The sequence below is a fragment of the Hyla sarda genome, chromosome 7 (genome assembly GCF_029499605.1).
Source record: "Hyla sarda isolate aHylSar1 chromosome 7, aHylSar1.hap1, whole genome shotgun sequence".
Lineage (NCBI taxonomy): Eukaryota > Metazoa > Chordata > Amphibia > Anura > Hylidae > Hyla > Hyla sarda.
The window spans coordinates 189,506,987-189,528,182 of record NC_079195.1 but is presented as its reverse complement, the minus strand read 5'-3'; the positions used below and the strand labels follow the sequence as shown (position 1 = coordinate 189,528,182).

General features: G+C 46.1%; 1 protein-coding gene across 2 annotated transcripts in view; it reads right to left on the bottom strand.

Annotated features, from left to right (window-relative positions):
* LOC130282929 (regulator of G-protein signaling 8-like) overlaps positions 1-21,196 on the bottom strand; it is a 60,693-nt gene that overhangs the window by 18,439 nt on the left and 21,058 nt on the right. The window contains exon 2 of one of the 2 annotated variants that reach the window (XM_056531930.1): positions 15,660-15,764. In XM_056531930.1, the coding sequence (XP_056387905.1) occupies positions 15,660-15,764 (105 nt within the window). Of the gene's footprint in view, positions 1-15,659; positions 15,768-21,196 lie in introns of both variants that reach the window. The other variant, XM_056531929.1, reaches the window with a different exon arrangement.

The following is a 21,196-nucleotide window of genomic DNA, read 5'->3' as shown; positions in this document are numbered from 1 at the left end:
GTAAATGCTGGTAGTTGTTGTTTTGCAAGATCTAGAGAGCCACAGTTTAGAGACCACTGCACAGTGATCTCCAAACTGCAGCCCTCCAAATATTGCAAAACTACAAATCCCAGAATGCCCAAACAGCAAACAGCTGTCTGGGCATGCTGGGAGTTGTAGTTTTGCAACATCTGGAGGGCTACAGTTTTGAGACCACTGTATACTGGTCTCCAAACTGTAGCCCTCCAGATGTTGCTAGGCAACAACTCACTGGCTTCCGTAGACTGCACCAGGGCGCCGCACCAGGGAGCCACACCTCATCGCCGCCGATAAGTGACCGCCGGTCACAGCACAGTTCCCCCATTCTGCCTGGACTACCAAGGGTGCGCAGAGCAAGGTAACGGAACTTTAACCCACCCCCAACCCCCAATCTGCCATTGGTCGGTCGCTTCTGACCGACCAATAGCAGGGATAGGAGGGGTGGTACCCTAGGAGGGGTGGACAGCCCTGATCTCCCTTATTTTCCAGGTAATCGGAGACCTGTCTGACCAGGAATTGCTGCAGATCTCTGGTCTGAATTGACATGGGGGGGGGGGGGTCTCAGGGTTTGCACGGGGTGCTTGCTGAATGATTTCAGCAGGCATCCCGCTCCAGTCCCCAGCCGGTGAGCGTCGGGGACCGGAATTCCCATGGGCATACAGGTATGCCTGGATCCTTAAGTACCATTGAGTGCGGGTGTACCAGCTGTTAACTGAATGCTTGTTTGGCTGTTTTTCTACTGTTCATCCTATACAAATGATGTGTTTTTAATACAGAGAAGGGACATTGGGGGACATGTATAATTGCCTTTAGACTACTTTTCATGTCTACAGATTTTGCACAATTGCACTTTTTTTGCATTTGTGCTGAGTTTTTTTTTGGTGGATGATTTTCTAAAGTTGTCACCTGCTTGGTGTACCTTAGACAACTTAATCCAGTGGACTGGTATGTATCATTTGCGCAAAAAAAAGTTGATTTTTTTTTTGCGCAATTGCTTTTTTTTTTTTTTTTGCAAAAATCAACTAAAAATGTACGAGTGGTTGCAGGGACACGTAGAAAAGTGTTGGACACTGGCAATGCAGGAGCTAGCCCTCAGCACTGCAATACTACAACTACTCCCATCATGGGACAGAATCTGTCCCATGATGGGAGTAGTTGTAGTACCGCAGTGACCTGCTGCGATCTGCACCTCAGCCCCAGGACTACAACTCCCATCATGGACGGAGTCTGCCCATGATGGGAGTAGTAGTCCTAACAGTGCCAATAGAGTCCCACAGCCAGGGGATGTGCAAGAGCTGTCCCTCAGCACTGTGGTACTACAACTACTCCCATCATGGGACACAGAATGTCCCATGATGGGAGTAGTGGTCCAAGGGACAGATCGGCAGAGGGACAGATCGCACTGGGTCTCATTCCTGAGACCCCCTGTGATGTTTACTTCTCCGCCCCCCTAGTGATGACATCATTAGGGGGCAGAGCTACACAATCCAGGCCAAAATTGAAGCCAAAGTGGTAAGTGTGGCTCTGTTCTCATTATGCGTTTTGCATAATGGGAACAGACCCTTTCTGGCAGTGTGTCCCCAAACAGGGAGACTCCAGCTGTTGTTTAACTACAGCCCCCATTATGGGAGTTGTAGTTTAGCAACAATTGGAGGCTCCCTGTTTAGGAACACGCTGCATTATTTACGGTCTTCCCAAGGGAGAGAGCAAAAAAAATACTAACCCATTTTTTGTGTCTTTCTTTTTTTCTCATTTCTGATGCGTGAATGCGGAGGGCTATGCCGGATTCGGTGGACTGCGATGATGACCAGTGTTTTTTTATGTAAATAAAATGGTTAATGAGGGCTTTGGGGGAGTGTTTTTTTTTAAATAAAATTTTCTTTTTCAATGTGTCGTGTTTTTTATAATTGAATTTTCAGTCTTAGTAGTGGAAGCCATCTTGTAGACGGAATCCATTATTAAGCCGGGGTTTAGCGTTAGCACCAAAAACAGCTAGCGCTAACCCCCAATTATTACCCTGGTACCCACCGCCACAGGGGGTGCCAGGAAGAGCCGGTACCAACAGGCCCGGAGCATCAAAAATGGCGCTCCTGGGCCTTAGTGGTAACAGGCTGGCGTTATTAAGGCTGGGAGGGCCAGTAACAATGGTCCTCGCCCACCCTGGTAACGTCTGGCTGTTGCAGCTTGGTTGATATCTGGCTGAAAATGAAAATACGGGGAACCCTATGAATTTTTTAAAAATAAATAAACAAAAAAATGCATAAGGTTCCCCATATTTTCAGTATCAGCCAGATACCAACCAAGCAGCAACAGCCTGATGTTACCAGGGTGGACGAGGACCATTGTTACTGGCCCTCCCCAGCCTAAATAATGCCAGCCTGTTACCGCCTAGGCCCAGGAGCGCCATTTTTGATGCTTCGGGCCTGTTGATACCGGCTCTTCCCAGCACCCCTGGGGCGGTGGGTACCGGGGTAATAATTGGGGGTTAGAACTAGCTGGTTTGTGGCTAACACTAAGCTCAGGCTTAGGAATGGATTCTGTCTACAAGATGGCTTCCACTACTAAGCCTGAAAATTCAATTATAAAAAACATGACACATTGAAAAAAAATGTATTTAAAAAACACTCCCCAACAGCCCTCATTAACCCTTTTATTGACATTAAAAAAAAACACTGGTCATTGTCGCAATCCACCAAATATGACGTAGTTCTCCTCATTCACATATCTGAAATGAGAAGAAAAAAAAAAAAAAAGGTTATTATATTTTTGTCGCTCTCCTTTGGGGAGTGCGCCCATACTGCAGTGTAACAGGGAGCCCCCAATTGTTGACATCTGCCTACTGTGTCCTGTATATACAGTCATCTATAGATGGGTGTATATACAGGATAGTGCACAAAGACAACCCAGAACTGCTCAGCAGCAACGTCGGTTGACGCTTTCCTTGCTGGGCTCCTGTATAGTATACATGGGTACACAATACAGCTGGCGGAGGTAAGTAGTGATGCTCTGCACCCTGTATATGTATATGCTATACATCACTCCTCACCTCCTTACACTCTGTGGGCCGGGCGCTCTGCATCTGACCCACAGAGTGGTACCTGAAGCCAGTGAAAAAAAATCACCACAGGGTAAAAAAATGTTTGTTTCCGCACACCAGTAAAAAATGCAAGAAAAATGCAAGAAAAAGCTGTGACAGTTTTTCTGGCATTTTTGCTGGTGGACAAAAACAAAAAACAAAAAAACAATGGAATCCGAGCCTCAAAGCAATAGAGAAAAACCCCTGTGTCCACTTTTCCTGTGAGTAGTAGATCAGGTGTACAAATAGAACTGTGTGTAAATTTAGAACTTTGCCCTAAATTCCTCATGTGCCTTGCACAAGTATGGTAGATTTGGTGCAATTGGTGCAAAATTTAGACCAACCAAAATTAGCTTAAAAAAAATGTCTACCTACACCAACATTGATACATGTCCCCCATTGTGTCTCTTCCCGGGCCTTGTTCATGATTAGGGATGAGGGAATCGAATCTGACGAATCCAAATTCATTTTAAATGTCAGGAAAAATTTGATTTGCAATGAATGCAAATATCGCCACGATTGGATCACGCAAATCGCTTATTAAAATCCATTTAGTGTGGTCCAGGCTCCAGGGCATCTAAAATGGTGGATCCACATGTGAGGACATGGGGCAAAGAATCCTGGGATGGTGGGAACAAGGGTAGGCGGGATGACAGTGAATCACTTGCAGCCTGCAGCCTATGCAGCCTATTTATTTTCTCACAATTCTGTGATTTTAACCCCAATATTTATTTTTAACTGCATACAAACTGACTTGTCTCAGATTTTTCCCAGGTTGCAATGTTGCCGAGACCTGACTCACTAGTCAGCTGATGACAGGGAGCCTGTCTGCTTCAATGGGTGGAGCGATCGCTTGGTGGGAGAGAGATCGAACTGCAACTAATGCAACAGATGTAGGCACTCTGATTGAAAACCACAGATTTTTTAAATGGATTATGTTTCGATGGGTGGGGTGGCTGATGTGTGGGAGGGAGGAAAATGGAATTATGGGATTTGTAGGCAAAAATGGATGACTCAAACAGGAAATACCAGTTCACAAAAAACTAGCCACAGCCATTTAGCCCCAAGCCAGGTGCAGATCCTTCCTAAGCATTTCCATTACTGTCTGCCAGGTACATACTAAAATCACCTTATGGTTGATAACCCCTTTAAGGGCCTAGATACTATGAAAGGCCAGGAAAAAGTACACTCCTGCTGGTGTTGTAGACGAATACTGTTTTAAGCATAGTGGAGGGTATTGTCCTCCCATCATGAGTGCATACTGCATAAGTACATCTAAGTGGTGTATTATTTTGTTCCTGTTAACGTCTTAAGGGTCTAGATACTGTGAAAGGCCAGCCAAAAGTACACACCTGTTGGCTTTGAAGACAAATACTGTTTTAAGCGTAGTGGAGCGTATTGTGCTCCCCTCATATGCGCACTAAGTATGTCAGGCAAAGAAGTGCCAGGACGTGCACAGAGGAGTGGCAGAGGCCTAACTTCATCAGGCAGAGGTCACAGCAGACTAGGGGCGAGTGGCAGCAGGAGTCGCAGAGAGAGGCCTGAGCTCCCGTTATCAGCTAGCAGTCGTGTCTCGACCAGCAACCCATTTGCCGTCATTGATTGGTTAACACGGTCATCCACTTCATCACATGTGACATCTGACTCCCCCAGCCAACAGTCAGTGGATTCCTCAGACACAACCCTCATTTGGCATGGCCCGGGAGCACTCTCTGTGCTCCCATTGCCTCTGTCCTATGCTGTTCCCTCCCCCACAGAAGTATCTTATGCTGTGGGTTCAGCTCCACTATTTAGTGAGGACGATCTAATAGAGGACAGTCAGAAGCTACTGGCCAGCAAACAAGTGGAGGAGACATCCTCCGCTCTTCCGTTAGCCAGGCAAGTACTGATGAGGAGAGTGGCGTGGGAGGTGGTGTTGCGAGCGTTCAGGCTCCTGAAGCAGACACTGTTGAGGAACCTGAGGAGGACATCAGTAACGTGCAGACACAACTAGATGATCATGAAGCCGATCGCACTTGGGATCTGGGTGCAAAAGGGGCTTCATCATCATCAGAACAGGGTTGCAGGTTGCCCGTGAGGCAGCAGCTGAGCCAGCAAGATGGTAGCATGTTTGGCAGTCAGCATGGTGGCAGAAGTGGAAAGTCTGGAGTCAAATGGGCCGGGGGTAGACCACCTGCTTCGCGACAGCCTACCTTCCTAGGAGGTAGTGGAACAGGATGGTTGGTGGGATAATCAGCTACTCGGTGGTGTGGCAGTTTTTCATCAAGCATCCAGAGGATGTTAACCTGGCCACATACAAGATGTGTCGGCAGAAGGTGAAGCATGGTCAGGGTCCCAATGTATGCACCACGCCATGCGTCAACATATGCAGCATCACCATAAAGCGGCCAGGGAGAACCGTAGCTCCGATGTGGTGGTCCAGCCTTCTGCATCACCCAGTGGCATGCCGCTTCCTGTTTTTGCCAACCAAGGCTCCACCACCTCAGGTAGTGGGAGCTGTGTGTCATACCCACCTTCTGTTGCTCCAGAGGCTCCTGCTCCTCCTGCTGCGAGTCAGTCATTCCGCGAGCAAGCCATCGGCAAAGGCATGTCCAAGAGACAACAGTATTTGCCCACTCATCCAATGGCGCAGAAGATGAATGTGCTCCTGTCCAAGTTGATGGTGCTGCAGTCCCTCCCCTTTCAAGTGGTGGACTCTGCACCTTTTAGAAAACTGATGGCTTGTGTCGAGCCGAGGTGGAGAGTCCCAAGCCGTCATTTCTTTGCGAAAAAGGCAGTACCAGCCCTGCACAATTTTTTGGAAGAGAAGGTGGGCCAGTCCTTGAGCCTGTCGGTGTGTACCAAAGTGCACGGCAGAGCCAACGTGTGGAGCTGTAACTACAGTCAAGGACAATACATGTCCTTACGGCCGTCTGGGTGAATGTAGGTGAAGGCCGTTGGACCTGTGGCAGTGTGCGACTCCTCCTCCTCCACCGTGTCCTCAGCCTCCGCTGCACGGACAAGTCTCAGTTCCCCTCCAGCATACCATGTGTGCAGGGCACGGCAATGTCACACTGTTCTTCACATGGTTTGCCTTGGCGAACGGAGTCACACAGGGGAGGAACTGCTAAAAGTCATTCATCAAGAAATCGAAGCATGGTTTACTCCACGAAAACTGGAAATGGGAACCATGGTGGCCGACAATGGGAAGAACATATTGTCTGCGCTGCGACAAGGAAGCCTGAAACATGCGCCCTGCATGGCACACGTGTTCAATCTGGTTGTCAAGCGGTTCCTGAAGTGTTCACCCCATCTGCAAGACATCCTAACAATGGGAAGGAAACTTTGCATGCACTTCAGCCACTGGTACACCGCAAAGCACACCCTCCTTGAGCTGCAGCGTCAGAACGGCATCCCCCAACATTTGTCTGATTTGCGACATTTCCACACATTGGAATTCCACCTTCCATATGTTGGCCGATTATACGAACAGAGAAAAGCCATCACCGATTTCTTGATCATCCACGCGGATAGGGAAACTCCCCTGTGTAACTTCAATGTCGACCAGTGGCAGCTTATAGGTGACACCTGCCATTTGCTCAGGCCCCTTGAGAAAGCCACATTATTAGTCATTTGCCAGGATTACGGGATGAACAACATAATTCAACTGCTTCATCTACTACTATACATGTTGGAAACGATGGTGGCACCTACATCTCACAGCCACATGAGCCCTCTGGGTGCTGAACTGGAGGAGGAGGGGCACAGTGGAGCACAGTTTAGGTTTGGCAAATAGGGCGGTTTTTCTAGTCACAAGACAGGAGAGGAGCAGGAGCAGCTAGAGGAACTAGAAGGTTATGAGGAAGGCGAGATAGAGGTCCCAGACACACCATGACAGTATGCAGTGGAGATGGAGGCAGGGAGTCACTTGCACAAATGGCACGATGCATGCTTATTTGCTTCTGTTGTGACCAATGAATTGTCACCATTCGGCAGCGGGATGACTTCTGGCTCTCCACCTTATTGGAGCTGCGCTACTGGCACAAAATGGGGGACCTTTTTTACACCCAGAGAGGGAGGAAAAACTGACCTACTACAGAGACATCCTACGTAGTCAGTTGGCCAATGCCTATTTGCGCCATCATCCATCCTCTCACAGGTCTGACTCGGGGGGGGGGGGGGGGCCCAATGCGCTAACTTTCCACTGCTATGGCTACTCGGGAGCGGAGGGGTGGCAGGAGCAGTACCAGCTCCATCAGCAGCAGCCTGAGTGTACAGTCGCTGATGAGTAGCTTTCTTCACCCGCATAGTGAAGCAACTCATCAGCAGCAGGTAGACCTGGAGCAGGACCTGAACAAGCAGGTGATGGCATACCTTGACATGACCATACCAACACACCTTGAAGATCCGCTGGACTTCTGGCCAGCCAAACTTGATTTGTGGCCACAACTAGCAGAGATTGCCCTGGAAAAGCTGTCCTGTCCGGCCAGTAGTGTGCCATCAGAGCGGGTGTTGAGTGTGGCAGGGGCCATAGTAACCTCAAGGAGAACTCGTCTGCCCATGAAAAATGTGGAGAGACTGACCTTTGTGAAGATGAGTCAGGCATGGATCAGCCATGATTTCCACCCACCAATGCCTGATGCATCAGAGTAGATTGACCATGGTGCCACACCAACACTTCACAAATATGGATAGTGCTAAACATATTTTAGGTGCTGCTCCCCAGTTACAAACATTCCTCGGCATCAGACCACAAGTAAGTATTGAGGATATGCATAAAACTTAGCTTTTCTTAGGATAAAATTTATGGACCTAAATTTTTTTCAAATTAAACAAAAGGAATGGTCTGCAAAAACCACCATGTACCACTTACACCACCAAGAATTCATGTGATGCAAAGACCTCTAAAAGGGGGAAGGGAACAACGTATGGTCCATTGTAACGGTGGGGGAAAAAACTTCCCCTGTAAGGCCATACTCTCGCATTATTAATTCCCTTCTTGGAAAGTGTTACTCGCCCTAAAAAGGGCAGCCCCACACAGGAACCTCTCCCTATTTCCACTTACAAACACTGCCAATTCCTTTTTAGATGGAACTAGAGAGAGTTTCCTGTGTGGGGCCTCCCTTTTTAGGGTGAGGAACACTTGCCAAGAAGGGAATTAATAGGGCGAGACTAGGGCCTTACAGGGGAAGTTTTTACCCCCACCAGTTACAATGGACCATACATTGTTACCTTCCACCTTGTAGAGGTCTTTGCATCCCATCAACCTCTCCCTATTTCCCCCTACAAACACTGCCATTTCCCAGGGTTTTTAGGTGGAAATAGAGAAAGTTTCCTGTGTGGGGATGCCCTTTTTAGGGTGAGGAACACTTGCCAAGAAGGGAATTAATAGGGCGAGAGTAGGGCCTTACAGGGGAAGTTTTTACCCCCACCAGTTACAATGGACCCTACGTTGTTCCCTTCCACCATTTAGAGGTCTTTGCATCACATCAATACTTGGTGGTGTAGGCGGCACATGGTGTTTTTTGCACACCTTTCCTTTTGTTTGATTTAAAAAATAATTTTGGGTCCATGTATTTTATCCTAAGCATATTAATAAAAGTTAAGTTTTACGTAATGCATATCCTCAATACTTACTTATGCACACTAACACTTTAACAAAACAGACCGTTTTTTTCTGCCTACCTGCCTCAGCTACTATTCTGACCCTGCCACCCGCCTAATGCCACACATCTGATGCCAAGTTCTCCTTTTTTCACCCAACTTCATCACCAGGTACTGGTATTGCCATCCACCGTACCATTCTGTCACCTGGTCACTTTCAGAACTCCTGATGCTGCTGCTGCCACTCCAGGCTGTCTCATTCTGCCACCATATGTTATCCTCGTGCTGATGCCACCTCCAGGCTGTCTCATTCTGCTACCATATGTTCTCCTCATGCTGATGCCACCTCCAGGCTGTCTCATTCTGCCACCATATGTTCTCATCATGCTGATGCAACCTCCAGGCTGTCTCATTCTGCCACCATATGTTCTCCTCATGCTGATGCCAGCTCCAAGCTGTCTCATACTGCCACAATATGTTTTCCTCATGCTGCTGCCACCTCCAGGCTGTGTCATTCAGTCACTATATGTTCTCCTCATGCTGCCACCACCTCCATGCTGTGTCATTCAGCCACTATATGGTCTCCTCATGCTTTCACCACCTCCAGGCTGTGTCATTCAGCCACTATATGTTCTCCTCATGCTGCCTCAAACTCCATGCTGTGTCATTCAGCCACTATATACTGCCACCAACTCCAGGAGGTGTCCTTCAGCCACTATGTGGTCTCCTTATGCTGCCGCCAACTCCAGGCTGTGTCATTCAGCCACTATATGGTCTCCTCATGCTTTCACCACCTCCAGGCTGTGTCATTCAGCCACTATATGTTCTCCTCATGCTGCTGCAAACTCCAGGCTGTGTCATTCAGTCACTACATGCTGCCGCCAACTCTAGGCTGTGTCATTCAGCCACTATTTGGTCTCCTCATGCTGCTACCAACTCCAGGCTGTGTCATTCAGCCACTATATGTTCTCCTCATGCTGCCGCCACCTCCACGCTATGTCATTCAGCCATTATATGGTCTTCTCATGCTGCCGCCACCTCAGCGCTGTGTCATTCAGCCACTATATGTCACCTCATGTTGCTGCCACCTGCACACTGTGTCATTCAGTCACTATATGGTCTCCTCAAACTGATGCCACCTCAAAATGATGTTGGACTAACCAGCCTGACCACTGAGCACTCTTGGATATAGATCCAGTGAGCAGTACCATTTATATTAAATTTAAGTTTTTAATGTCACTGTGCATACTGAAATAGTTAAAGGGGTATTCAAGCATACATCCAAAGAATAGTGGATAAGATGCATGATTGCAGAGGTCCCGCCTCTGGGGACCACCGCGATCTCGGTGCAGGCCCCAACATTCTATGCCGGCCGCTGCCTCTGAGACGGGGATGTGACGTCATGGCCACGCCCCCTTGTGACATCACACCACACCCCCTGCATTCATGTCTATGGGAGGGGGCGTGACACTAGGGGGCATGGCCGTTATGTCACGTCCCCATCTCGGAGGCAGCACCCGGCACAGAATGCCGTGGGCTACACCAAGATCACGGTGCTCACCAGCGTCGGGACCTCTGCGATCATACATCTCATCTCCTATTCTTTGGATAGGGGATAAGATGCATAAATCCGGAATACTCCTTTCATCTTTCTCACTGGCTACTAAACCACCCTTGCTGTTCTGTACTTTTCATCAGTCACTGGGAGCTTCTAATAGAGAATGTATCACTGATAATTGCTCGCACTAATTAAAACTAAATATTGAATCTTTTCTGTTCACATGACTGCACTGACATCTGTTTTATAAACCATGTGGTGTCATTGTCAAAACCCCCCACTTCAATTGACTTCAATAGGTTACGCTCTGAGGCCCCCATTGACTGCTGAGAAGTACAAAACAGCATGTGTGGTTTAGTAGCCTGTGGGAAAGATGTAATATTTCACTATGCATAGTGACATAAAAAACCTAAGTAATACACACTGTTCTTAATGACCAAAAGGTTGTGCACCGCCCCTGGCCATTAACCTTGGGCCCTACCCTAATGCCTGAATCAGCTTGTTATATTTATCCTGATATTTAAAAAATGAGGAAACTCTTTTATTAGCAATTACTTCCAACCAAAAAAAATAGTCATGAGTCACACTTGGGTATAAGTTACATACAATGCATTCGGAAAGTCTTCAGACTCTCTAATTATTTTTACATTCTGTAAAGTTGTGGCCTGGTGCTAAATATATATATATATATATATATATATATATATATATATATATGTATATATATATATATATACTACCAATAAAAACAGCACATCCAGAAAAATACAGCAGATAGATAGGGGTGCACGCTTGTTCTGAACCTCGGACCACTGGTTCTTCAATCCATAGAAAAAATATATACAGCACACCACGTAGTAGATTCAAAAAACGGTGGGTTTATTCCATGATGTGAAAGAGTCTCTTTCACATTATGGAATAAATCCACCATTTTTTTTAAACTACTATGTGGTGTGCTGTATGTATATATATATATATATATATATATATATATATATATACATACAGATATATGTGTATATATATATATATATATATATATATATATACACACACACATGTGTGTATATATTTATCAATATTGCTTTTTCTGTTGCATCACCAATCACATTTCTCAGCGGTGACAGGCATTGCCCTTAGTAGACATGTGTAATTTAATTACATGAAAGCACATTTAATTATGACTGAACGAGCAGCGGCAAAGCTGATTTACAGGCTTAATCTTGTCCTAGCCAAAAAGGAGTTTTACATCTCTGATCTTCACTGTGATGTGTACAACATTTCCTAAACTGATTTTTGACTGCAGTGTGTCCCCAAATAGGAGAAACTGTTTTAAATATAATTCCACATTACAAATCTTTTTGAATAATATAACATAACCCCCAGCTATATCTGCATAAACCTTTTTTATTTGTTGTTGTTCTGCATTCTCCCCCTAGTACAAGCATTGTCCTCCTAACGTATGCAGTGCTAGGAATCATCTTCTATAACTGCTTCATCTGTGGATATTCTCCAAGGCCATCTAGAATTGTTTGTATATACTTCTCTGTGACCATTCCAGTCAAAGGGGTACGTACAACAGTTTCGAATAAACTCATCCCCTATCCACAGGAGGTTAGCAGCGAAGCTGTATGTATCTCAGTGTTCACCCACTACAATAGCCGCTCTATGTACTGTACAACGAGTCCCTGCTCCTGTAGGAACTTTGGGGGAGATTTATCAAAATCTGACCAGAGGAAAAGTTGCTAAGTTGCCCATAGCAACCAATCAGATCACTTGTTTCATTTTCAGAGGTCTTTTCAAAAATGAAAGAGGCGATCTGATTGGTTGCTATGGGCAACTCAGCAAGGTCACCTCTGGACAGGTTTTGATAAATCTCCCCCTTTGTGTAGCAAAATGCTGAAGCATTTGGAAATATAAATTCTATAGATTCCCCAAATCAGATCCAAAATGAATCTCAGGATATTCGCTCTTTTCTGATGAGTCCAATTTAACATCATATAAGGGAAATGCTATTCAAAAGGCCTCTGCTCCCTAATATATTCAGCTATATAGCTTTAAGGTGATGTCACTCATTTCTCCAGAACATGTTCTAGCAAGAAAAACTGAATATTTACTTACCGCAATCTAATCTAAATATATATATAGTCTATGGGGGAGATTTATCAAGAAATGTCTATGTTAGATCAAATTTCCACCTTTTTTTTTGTCTATACTTTGACTAGCGTGCGTCTTATTCCTCAATAATGTGCAGCGTAATGATAAATAAGGTGCAGCTCTCCTTTAGCGTGAAAAGTTGTCTAACATAAACCTTTTCTAAAAAAAAGTCAGACCAACAACCAGAGGCCTGGGTTCTCAACCCGTGGTACATGCACCCATAGGGGTAAGCCACGGGTTGAGCGTTGGTATGCGAAAGCGCCGACAAATACTGGCCATGCACTGGCAAATACTTGTCAGCGCATAGCCGGGCAAACCTCCAGCTGTTGCAAAACTAAAATTCTCAGCATGCAGTGACAGAAGGGCATGCTGGGACTTGTAGTTATGCAACAGCTGGAGGCACACTACTATAACTTTCAGCATGCCCTTTGGCTGTCCGTGCATGCTGGGAGTTGTAGTTATGCAACAGCTGAAGGCGCACTGGTTGCAAAACACAGAGTTTGTTACATGATCCAGCTGTTGCAAAACTAAAACTCCCAGCATGCATGGTCTGTCAGTGCATGCTGGGAGTTATAGTTTTGCAACAGCTGGAGGCACATGGGTTGGGAAACACTGAGTTAGAAAACAGATAATGTTTCCCAGACAGTGTGCCTCCAGTTGTTGCAAAACAACAACTCCCAGCATGCCCAGACAGCCAAAGGGCATGCTGGGAGTTGTAGTTTTGCAACAACTGGAGGAGAACAGATTGGAGACCACTGTGTAGTGGTCTCCAACCTGTGGCCCTCCAGATGTTGCAAAACTTCAACTCCAAGCATGCCCAGACTGCCTAGGCATGCTGGGAGTTGTAGTTCAGCAACATCTGCAGGGCCAGATGTTACAGAACTACAACTCCCAGCATGCCCGGACTGTCTGGGCATGCTGAGAGTTCTAGTTTTGCAACATCTGGAAGAGCACAGATTGGAGACCACTGCACAGTGGTCTCCAAACTGTGGCCCTCCAGATGTTGCAAAACTACAACTCCCAGCATGTCCAGGCAGCCAAAGGTTGTCTGGGCATGCTGGGAGTTGTAGTTTTGAAACTCCTAGAAGCAGCAGCAAAGATTAGTGACGATCTTCACTGCTGCCTCTGATGCCGCCGCTGCCGCTGCCCCATTGCCTCCCCCATCTCCGGTTTAAAATTACCTGTTCCCGGGGTCCGCGCTACTTCTGACTCTTGCGGTGCGCAGCGCAATGACGAGTGACATCCTCAACGCGACGTCCCCAACGCGACGTCACCGTCAGTGCGCCCAATGACAGCTCAGGATGACGCCGGAGCCAGAAGTAGCGCGGACCCCGGGCACAGGTAATTATAAAACCGGGGATAGGGGAGGGAACCGCCAACGGCTGTCCGGGCATGCTGGGAGTTGTAGTTTTGCAACATCTGGAGGTCCGCAGGTTGAAGACCACTATTGGGTTCAAAATCTTTATTTTTTTAGATTTTGCACCTATAAATTGGGTGCGTCTTATACGCCGATGCGTCCTATAGGGCGAAAAATACGGTAACTGTAAATTGGTGGAATGAAATAAAAAAGGGGAGATGTATTGCACTGTTTTATAGTTAGATTCTGTTTTTGCCCATAGCAACCAATCACAGCTCAGCTTTCATTGTACTGGGGAGCACAATTAGAAATGAAAGATGAGCTGTGATTAGTTGCTATAGGCAACAAACAGAATGGGGGGGGGGGAGTTTATCAATCAGCTTGAAACCCTAATTGCCTGGTTTTTCCAACAGCAACCAATCACAGCTCAACATTCATATATTATCAAGCTCTGGTAAAGAGAAAGTAGGGCTGTGATTGGTTATTATGGAAAAAAAAAAACAGACAATTAGGATTTCAGGCTGATTAATAAATATGGGCCAATCTTACTATTAGACAGCTTGATTCAAGACCTCATTAACACAGCAGAATTTTTGAGCAGAAGCCAGCAGAAAAATTCTTCTTGGGAATTCTGTTGCAGCAGAGTCCCATTGTTTTCAATGGAACTCTGCTGCACTGCGCACGTGGCGGAAAATCTGAAGCAGAAACATCTGCTGCTGAAGTTCCAATTCCGGTCACTGCAGAAAGAAATAACGTGAAATCTTTCTGCAGAATCCACTCGAAAATGCATTGTTGTCTAAGAAGACGGCACATTTCTGAGTGATCATAGTGCTGCATGCTCTGCTGATGCCTGCTGTGTGGAATGTCTGCAGGAAATTTTCCAGGCAGACATTCCTAACAAAAAATCCGCTGTGTGAAGATACCCTAAATCTCCCCCAAAATGGGGAGGATATAAGAGAAAAACATACAGATAGACCAAGGAAGGTGTCAGAGACTTGGGAAGGGGAAAAACTCAAAGCAATATGCACAAAACAGAAAACTCAGGGATCAAGGATTGTGACAGAACTGTAAGAATTTGTTTGTATTAAATGAGATTTACATACATCAATTCAGCACTTATACCTAAAGAAACTGTGTATAGTGACCCCCCGACCTACAATGGCCCCGACATACGATCATTTCAACATACGATGGCCTCTCAGAAGCCATTGCATGTTGAAGGCAGCATCAACATACGATGCGATTGTATATCCGGCAGTGCTGACTTCAGCTGCCACCGGATAGCCGTTTACGGTGCCCTGTGTTGTCCACTGACGATCACTTACCTGTCCTCGGGGCTCCGGCGCGTCCTCTTCGGGATCCCCTGCATCGTCGGCGCTCTCCATTGTCGTCATCACGTTGCTGCGCACGTCGTCCCGTCATCCAATAGGAGCGGCGTGCGTAGCGACGTGATGGCGGCGACGGAGAGCGAAGATGCCGGGGAAGCAGAGGCCTTGCCGGAGAGTCAGGGACACCCCGGGAAAGCGGCGACAGCGATGGAGGGCGACATCCAGGGCAGCGGCGACGGTCCGGAGCGGCGGGGACATGTGAGTATAACCTCCAATACCAGTGGTCTTCAACTTGCGGACCTCCAGATGTTGCAAAACTACAACTCCCAGCATGCTGGGTGTTGTAGTTTTGCAACATCTGGAGGTCCGCAGGTTGTAGACCACTGTCCTATACTTTACATTGCACGGATCCCTCAACATACGATGTTTTCAACAAACGATGGTCCATTTGGAATGGATTACCATCGTATGTTGAGGGACCACTGTACTTGCTATCTAGAAAAAAAGCTGCGTGGCTATTCTCTAACTATCGATCTATATTTATATATGTATATTTGTAAATTTTAACAATTTAACACTTACTTTAGTGCCTGGCTGTGTTTGGCATCATTTTGTAAAGTTGAAAAATCACTTAGCGAGTCTGACTTCTGTGAAAGGCAGCTAAGGTGAGTTCGGATTCCTCGGCTCCTGCTAAGAAAATGAATGGACATATTGAGGACACATACGTGCACATAGGCTTGTGCATAGAACATGGTATGCAAGCATAGACCAAAAAGAAACAAAAGCTACACAATGGCCCTGGTTTACTATTGTGTTCCCGACTAAAGAGGAGTGAACCAAACCCGCAGAACCTGAGATTACTCGTTTGATTTAGCTAGAACGTGCTAAATAACATCAGCCACGTGTCAGAAAGACCTCAGGGAATATCCAATAATGCCTTTCGAACTGATTTCCTAGCCAAGCAAGAGGCAGTATAGGAGTGATGTCAAAGCCACCATAAAAGTCTATGCACAAATCTTTAGCAGCCATTTTAGAGATAGCAGGTATTAGGTGAAGATCTCTGTGAGCGACACAGTGAAGCAACAAGGAGTGTTCTGCATCTGTTGTGTCACAATCTGTTTTATTTGAAAGTTAATCCTGACAACAATTTTGACACAATTGTGAAAAAGCAGCATAGGGGGTTTTGTGTCACTTTTGTACCCTTTCATGAAGCCAATCCTGTTGCTATGCCCCAAAATGGTTTCATTAAAAAAGGTTTCATTTTTGGACCCCCTTGGAAAAAGCCATTGCTCCTCCCGATACCTCTGTGTGCATATAAACAACAGCAGGCGCCTAATTCCAAAAACAGAAACATTAGTGCAGAGTACAGTGACCCCCCGACCTACGATGGCCCCGATGTACGATCATTTCAACATGCGATGGCCTCTCAGAGCAGCGCAGACTTCTTCAGCTGCCGCCGTATAGCCGTTTACTGTGCCCCGTGTGGTCCTCTGACGATGACTTACCTGTCCTCGGGGTTCCGGCGCATCCTCTTCGGGATCCTCTGCATCGTCTGCGCTCTCCATTGTCGTCATCACGTTGCTGCGCCCACCGTCCCGTCATCCAATAGAAGCGGCGTGCATAGAGATGTGATGGCGGCGACGGAGAGCGGCGACAGAGAGCGAGGATGCCGGAGAAGCAGAGGCCTTGCCGGAGCGTCGGGGTCACCCCGGGGACGCGGCGACAGCGATGGAAGGCGATATCCCGGGCAGCGGTGACAGTCCGGAGCGACAGGGACAGGTGAATACAACTTCCTCTACCAGTGGTCTTCAACCTGCGGACCTCCAGATGTTGCAAAACTACAACTCCCAGCATGCCCGGACAGCCAACGTCCGCAGGTTGGAGACCACTGGTATAGAGTGTCAGCGCCGGCGGCCGCAACAAACAGGACCCTGCGCTTGCATGCGGGTGACATGTGAGTAGTACCCTGATGGGGACATAGGATTATCACATAGGATTAGTTCCCCGATGTGGGGACAGCGCAGAGCTGGGCTGATTCATTCATTCCCGAGGGGGAGGGGCCAAACCGGTATTGCGGTATGGGTTAAAATTCATATTGTGCAGCACAAAAATTTCGGTATTCGGTATGAATCGGTATACCGCCCAGCCCTTCATGTACCTCTTTCTATGTAGCTAAATTTTTAATCTTGTTGATTATTCCGCCATATCAACCTTTCAGAAGACTCCTTTTAACCATTTATGTGAAAAGTTTCACATACTATGGTCCAGCTTTTTCACTCCGTTGACGACAAATACTGGAGTAATTTGCCCATAGCAACCAATCGCAGCTCCTCTTTCATATCTCAACAAGACCTGATTAGTTTCTATGGGCAAATCACATATGGGGGAGATTTATCAAAACCTGTGCAGAGGTAAAGTTGTCCAGTTGCCCATAGCAACCAATCAGATTGCTTCTTTCATTTTTCACAGGCCTTCCTAAAAATGAAAGAAGCAAGGTGATCGGTTGCTATGGGCAACTGGGCCAGTTTTACTCTGTATAGGTTTTGATAAATCTTCCCCATAGAAACTATAAATCTGGGCCTATATTCCACATTACTCCCTATCAAACGACTGGAGACTCTATCACTCTTCCTATCCCGCTTACAAGACCTCTCTCAAAACTTTAATATTTTGGATGTATCATCATATAGAAAGACAAATAATATACTCCAATGGGATAAGTTTATTTCTCAGCATTTTCTAACTGTGTCCATTTTCAAGAAAGCTCCTTCAAGTTGTATACTAAATGGTATAGTGGTATAGGACATCTTCCTTTTTGTTTGACTATAGCAGCACTGCTGATCTTTGTTGGTGTTGTGGATCAGACAGTGGGAGCCTCTTACATATATAATGGTGTATTTTATGTCAGTGGTCTACAACACTGTCCACAAGGACTCAGTTACTCCATTGCAATAATTGCAGGAAAAAATCCTGGACTGTTGGTGGGCTTTAATGACTAGGTTGGGGATCCCTGTTCTATATTACATATAAATGTGGTACAACAGGCTTAATAAATATATATTTAATACAAACAATTAGCCTAAGTTTTGAGTAGTCAATGTGTTACTACCCAGCAGGTGAATTGCAATGGATTTAGATCCAGTGTTGACCGAAATGCCCTTCTGCAACATATCACCATTGTAAAATAACATATGATAAATGTAAGGGCTGGCCTGATTTATGAAAATCCTCCTTAAATGACATTTCTGCTTTCAAGTTTTTCAGGAAAGGGCTTTTTGTTTCCTTTTCTCCCACCATACCATAGCTTTAATGGTTATACTCATGTTTTTATTTTTTAGACCTAAGTTTTAGAACTACAGTGCATAGTGAAAGTATTCGGCCCCCTTGAACTTTTCGACCTTTTGCCACATTTCAGGCTTCAAACATAAAGATATAAAACTGTAATTTTTTGTGAATAATCAACAACAAGTGGGACACAATCATAAAGTGGAACGAAATTTATTGGATATTTCAAACTTTGTTAACAAATAAAAAACGGAAAAATTGGGCGTGCAAAATTATTCAGCCCCTTTATTTTCAGTGCAGCAAACTCTCTCCAGAAGTTCAGTGAGGATCTCTGAATGATCCAATGTTGACCTAAATGACTAATGATGATAAATAGAATCCACCTGTGTGTAATTAAGTCTCCGTATAAATGCACCTGCACTGTGATAGTCTCAGAGGTCCGTTTAAAGCGCAGAGAGCATCATGAAGAACAAGGAACACACCAGGCAGGTCCGAGATACTGTTTTGGAAAAGTTTAATGCTGGATTTGGAGACAAAAAGATTTCCCAAGCTTTAAACATCCCAAGGAGCACTGTGCAAGCGATAATATTGAAATGGAAGGAGTATCAGACCACTGCAAATCTACGAAGACCTGGCCGTCCCTCTAAACTTTCAGTTCATACAGGGAGAAGACTGATCAGAGATGCAGCCAAGAGGCCCATGATCACTCTAGATGAACTGCAGAGATCTACAGCTGAGGTGGGAGACTCTGTCCATAGGACAACAATCAGTCGTATACTGCACAAATCTGGCCTTTATGGAAGAGTGGCAAGAAGAAAGCCATTTCTTAAAGATATCCATAAAAAGTGTTGTTTAAAGTTTGCCACAAGCCACCTGGGAGACACTCTAAACATGTGGAAGAAGGTGCTCTGGTCAGATGAAACCAAAATCGAACTTTTTAGCAACAATACAAAACGTCATGTTTGGCGTAAAAGCAACACAGCTCATCACCCTGAACACACCATCCCCACTGTCAAACATGGTGGTGGCAGCATCATGGTTTGGGGCTGCTTTTCTTCAGCAGGGACAGGGAAGATGGTTAAAATTGATGGGAAGATGGATGGAGCCAAATACAGGACCATTCTGGAAGAAAACCTGATGGAGTCTGCAAAAGACCTGAGACTTGGACGGAGATTTGTCTTCCAACAAGACAATGATCCAAAACATAAAGCAAAATCTACAATGGAATGGTTCACAAATAAACATACCCAGGTGTTAGAATGGCCAAGAAAAAGTCCAGACCTGAATCCAATCGAGAATCTGTGGAAAGAACTGAAAACTGCTGTTCACAAACGCTCTCCATCCAACCTCACTGAGCTCCAGCTGTTTTGCAAGGAGGAATGGGCAAAAAATTCAGTCTCTTGACGTGCAAAACTGATAGAGACATACCCCAAGCGACTTACAGCTGTAATCGCAGCAAAAGGTGGCGCTACAAAGTATGAACTTAAGGAGGCTGAATAATTTTGCACGCCCAATTTTTCTGTTTTTTATTTGTTAAAAAAGTTTGAAATATCCAATAAATTTCGTTCCACTTCATAATTATGTCCCACTTGTTGTTGATTCTTCACAAAAAATTACAGTTTTATATCTTTATGTTTGAAGCCTGAAATGTGGCAAAAGGTCGAAAAGTTCAAGGGGGACGAATACTTTCACTTTGCACTGTATGTTTTTTTTACTCTTTACTGTATCATGTAATGATAATGACTTACAGGCCCAAAACATCTGTATGCAATTTGGAATAAATATCTTTGTAATTGCACTTCTGGATGCATAGTTAGCTACAGGGGCAAACAAGATTTGCTACATCCAGGGCTCAAGTCCTACAGGAACGCATGGGAACTGAGTCCCTGCACTTTTTCCACAGCAGGAACACGATTCCCATTAGCAGTAGTCTTTCAGGATCAGCTTTTGAGTGTAATTCTCGGATGAGTTCCCTCACTTTTTTCCCCAGGACTTGACCCCTGGCTACACCTCTGTTTACTGTCCTAAAACGAGAAATAAAAGCCTTTTTCCTTGCTTTATTTAGGAAGGCCGGTGTCCTCCAGTGTCTCCCTCCCCCCTGCGGCGCAGTGAATGATTGCCCTGCTGGAGCCCTGAATCGGTGCCCTCCGGAGAGGGGAAGAACAGGGAAGAAAACCCATGTCCATCCCTCCCTCTCACCCATGTCCATCCCCCCTCTCACCCATGTCCATCTCCCCCCTCTCACCCATGTCCACCCCCTCTCACCCATGTCAATCCCCCCCCCTCACCGATGTCCATCCTCCCCCCTCACCCATGTTTATCCTCCTGTCATCCATGTCCACCTTGTCCACCCCCTTTCCATCCGTCACCCATGTTCACCCCCAAGTCTACCCCCTGTCACCCATGTCCACCCCCTATTCACCCCTCTGTCCCCCCTTTTTTATCCCCCTTGTCATCCTTGTGTACCCTCCTGTCATCCCTGTTTACCCCCATATATCCCGTCTCCACCCTCCTGTCATCCATGTCCACCTTGGCCACCCCTCTGTCACTCCTGTCCATCCCCCTGTCACCCCTCTGTCACCCATGTACACCCCTCTGTCACTCATGTACAACCCTTTGCCACCCATGTACACTCCTCTACAACCCTCTGTCACCCATGTATACCCCTTTACACCCCTCTGCTACCCAAGTACACCCCTCTGCCACCCTTGTACACTCCTCTACACCCCTCTGCCACCCAAGTAAACCACTCTGTCCCTTTGTCACCCCTGTTATCACCTTGTCACCCCCTGTCACCCAGATGCCCCCCTGTCACCCATGTACAGTCTTCCACA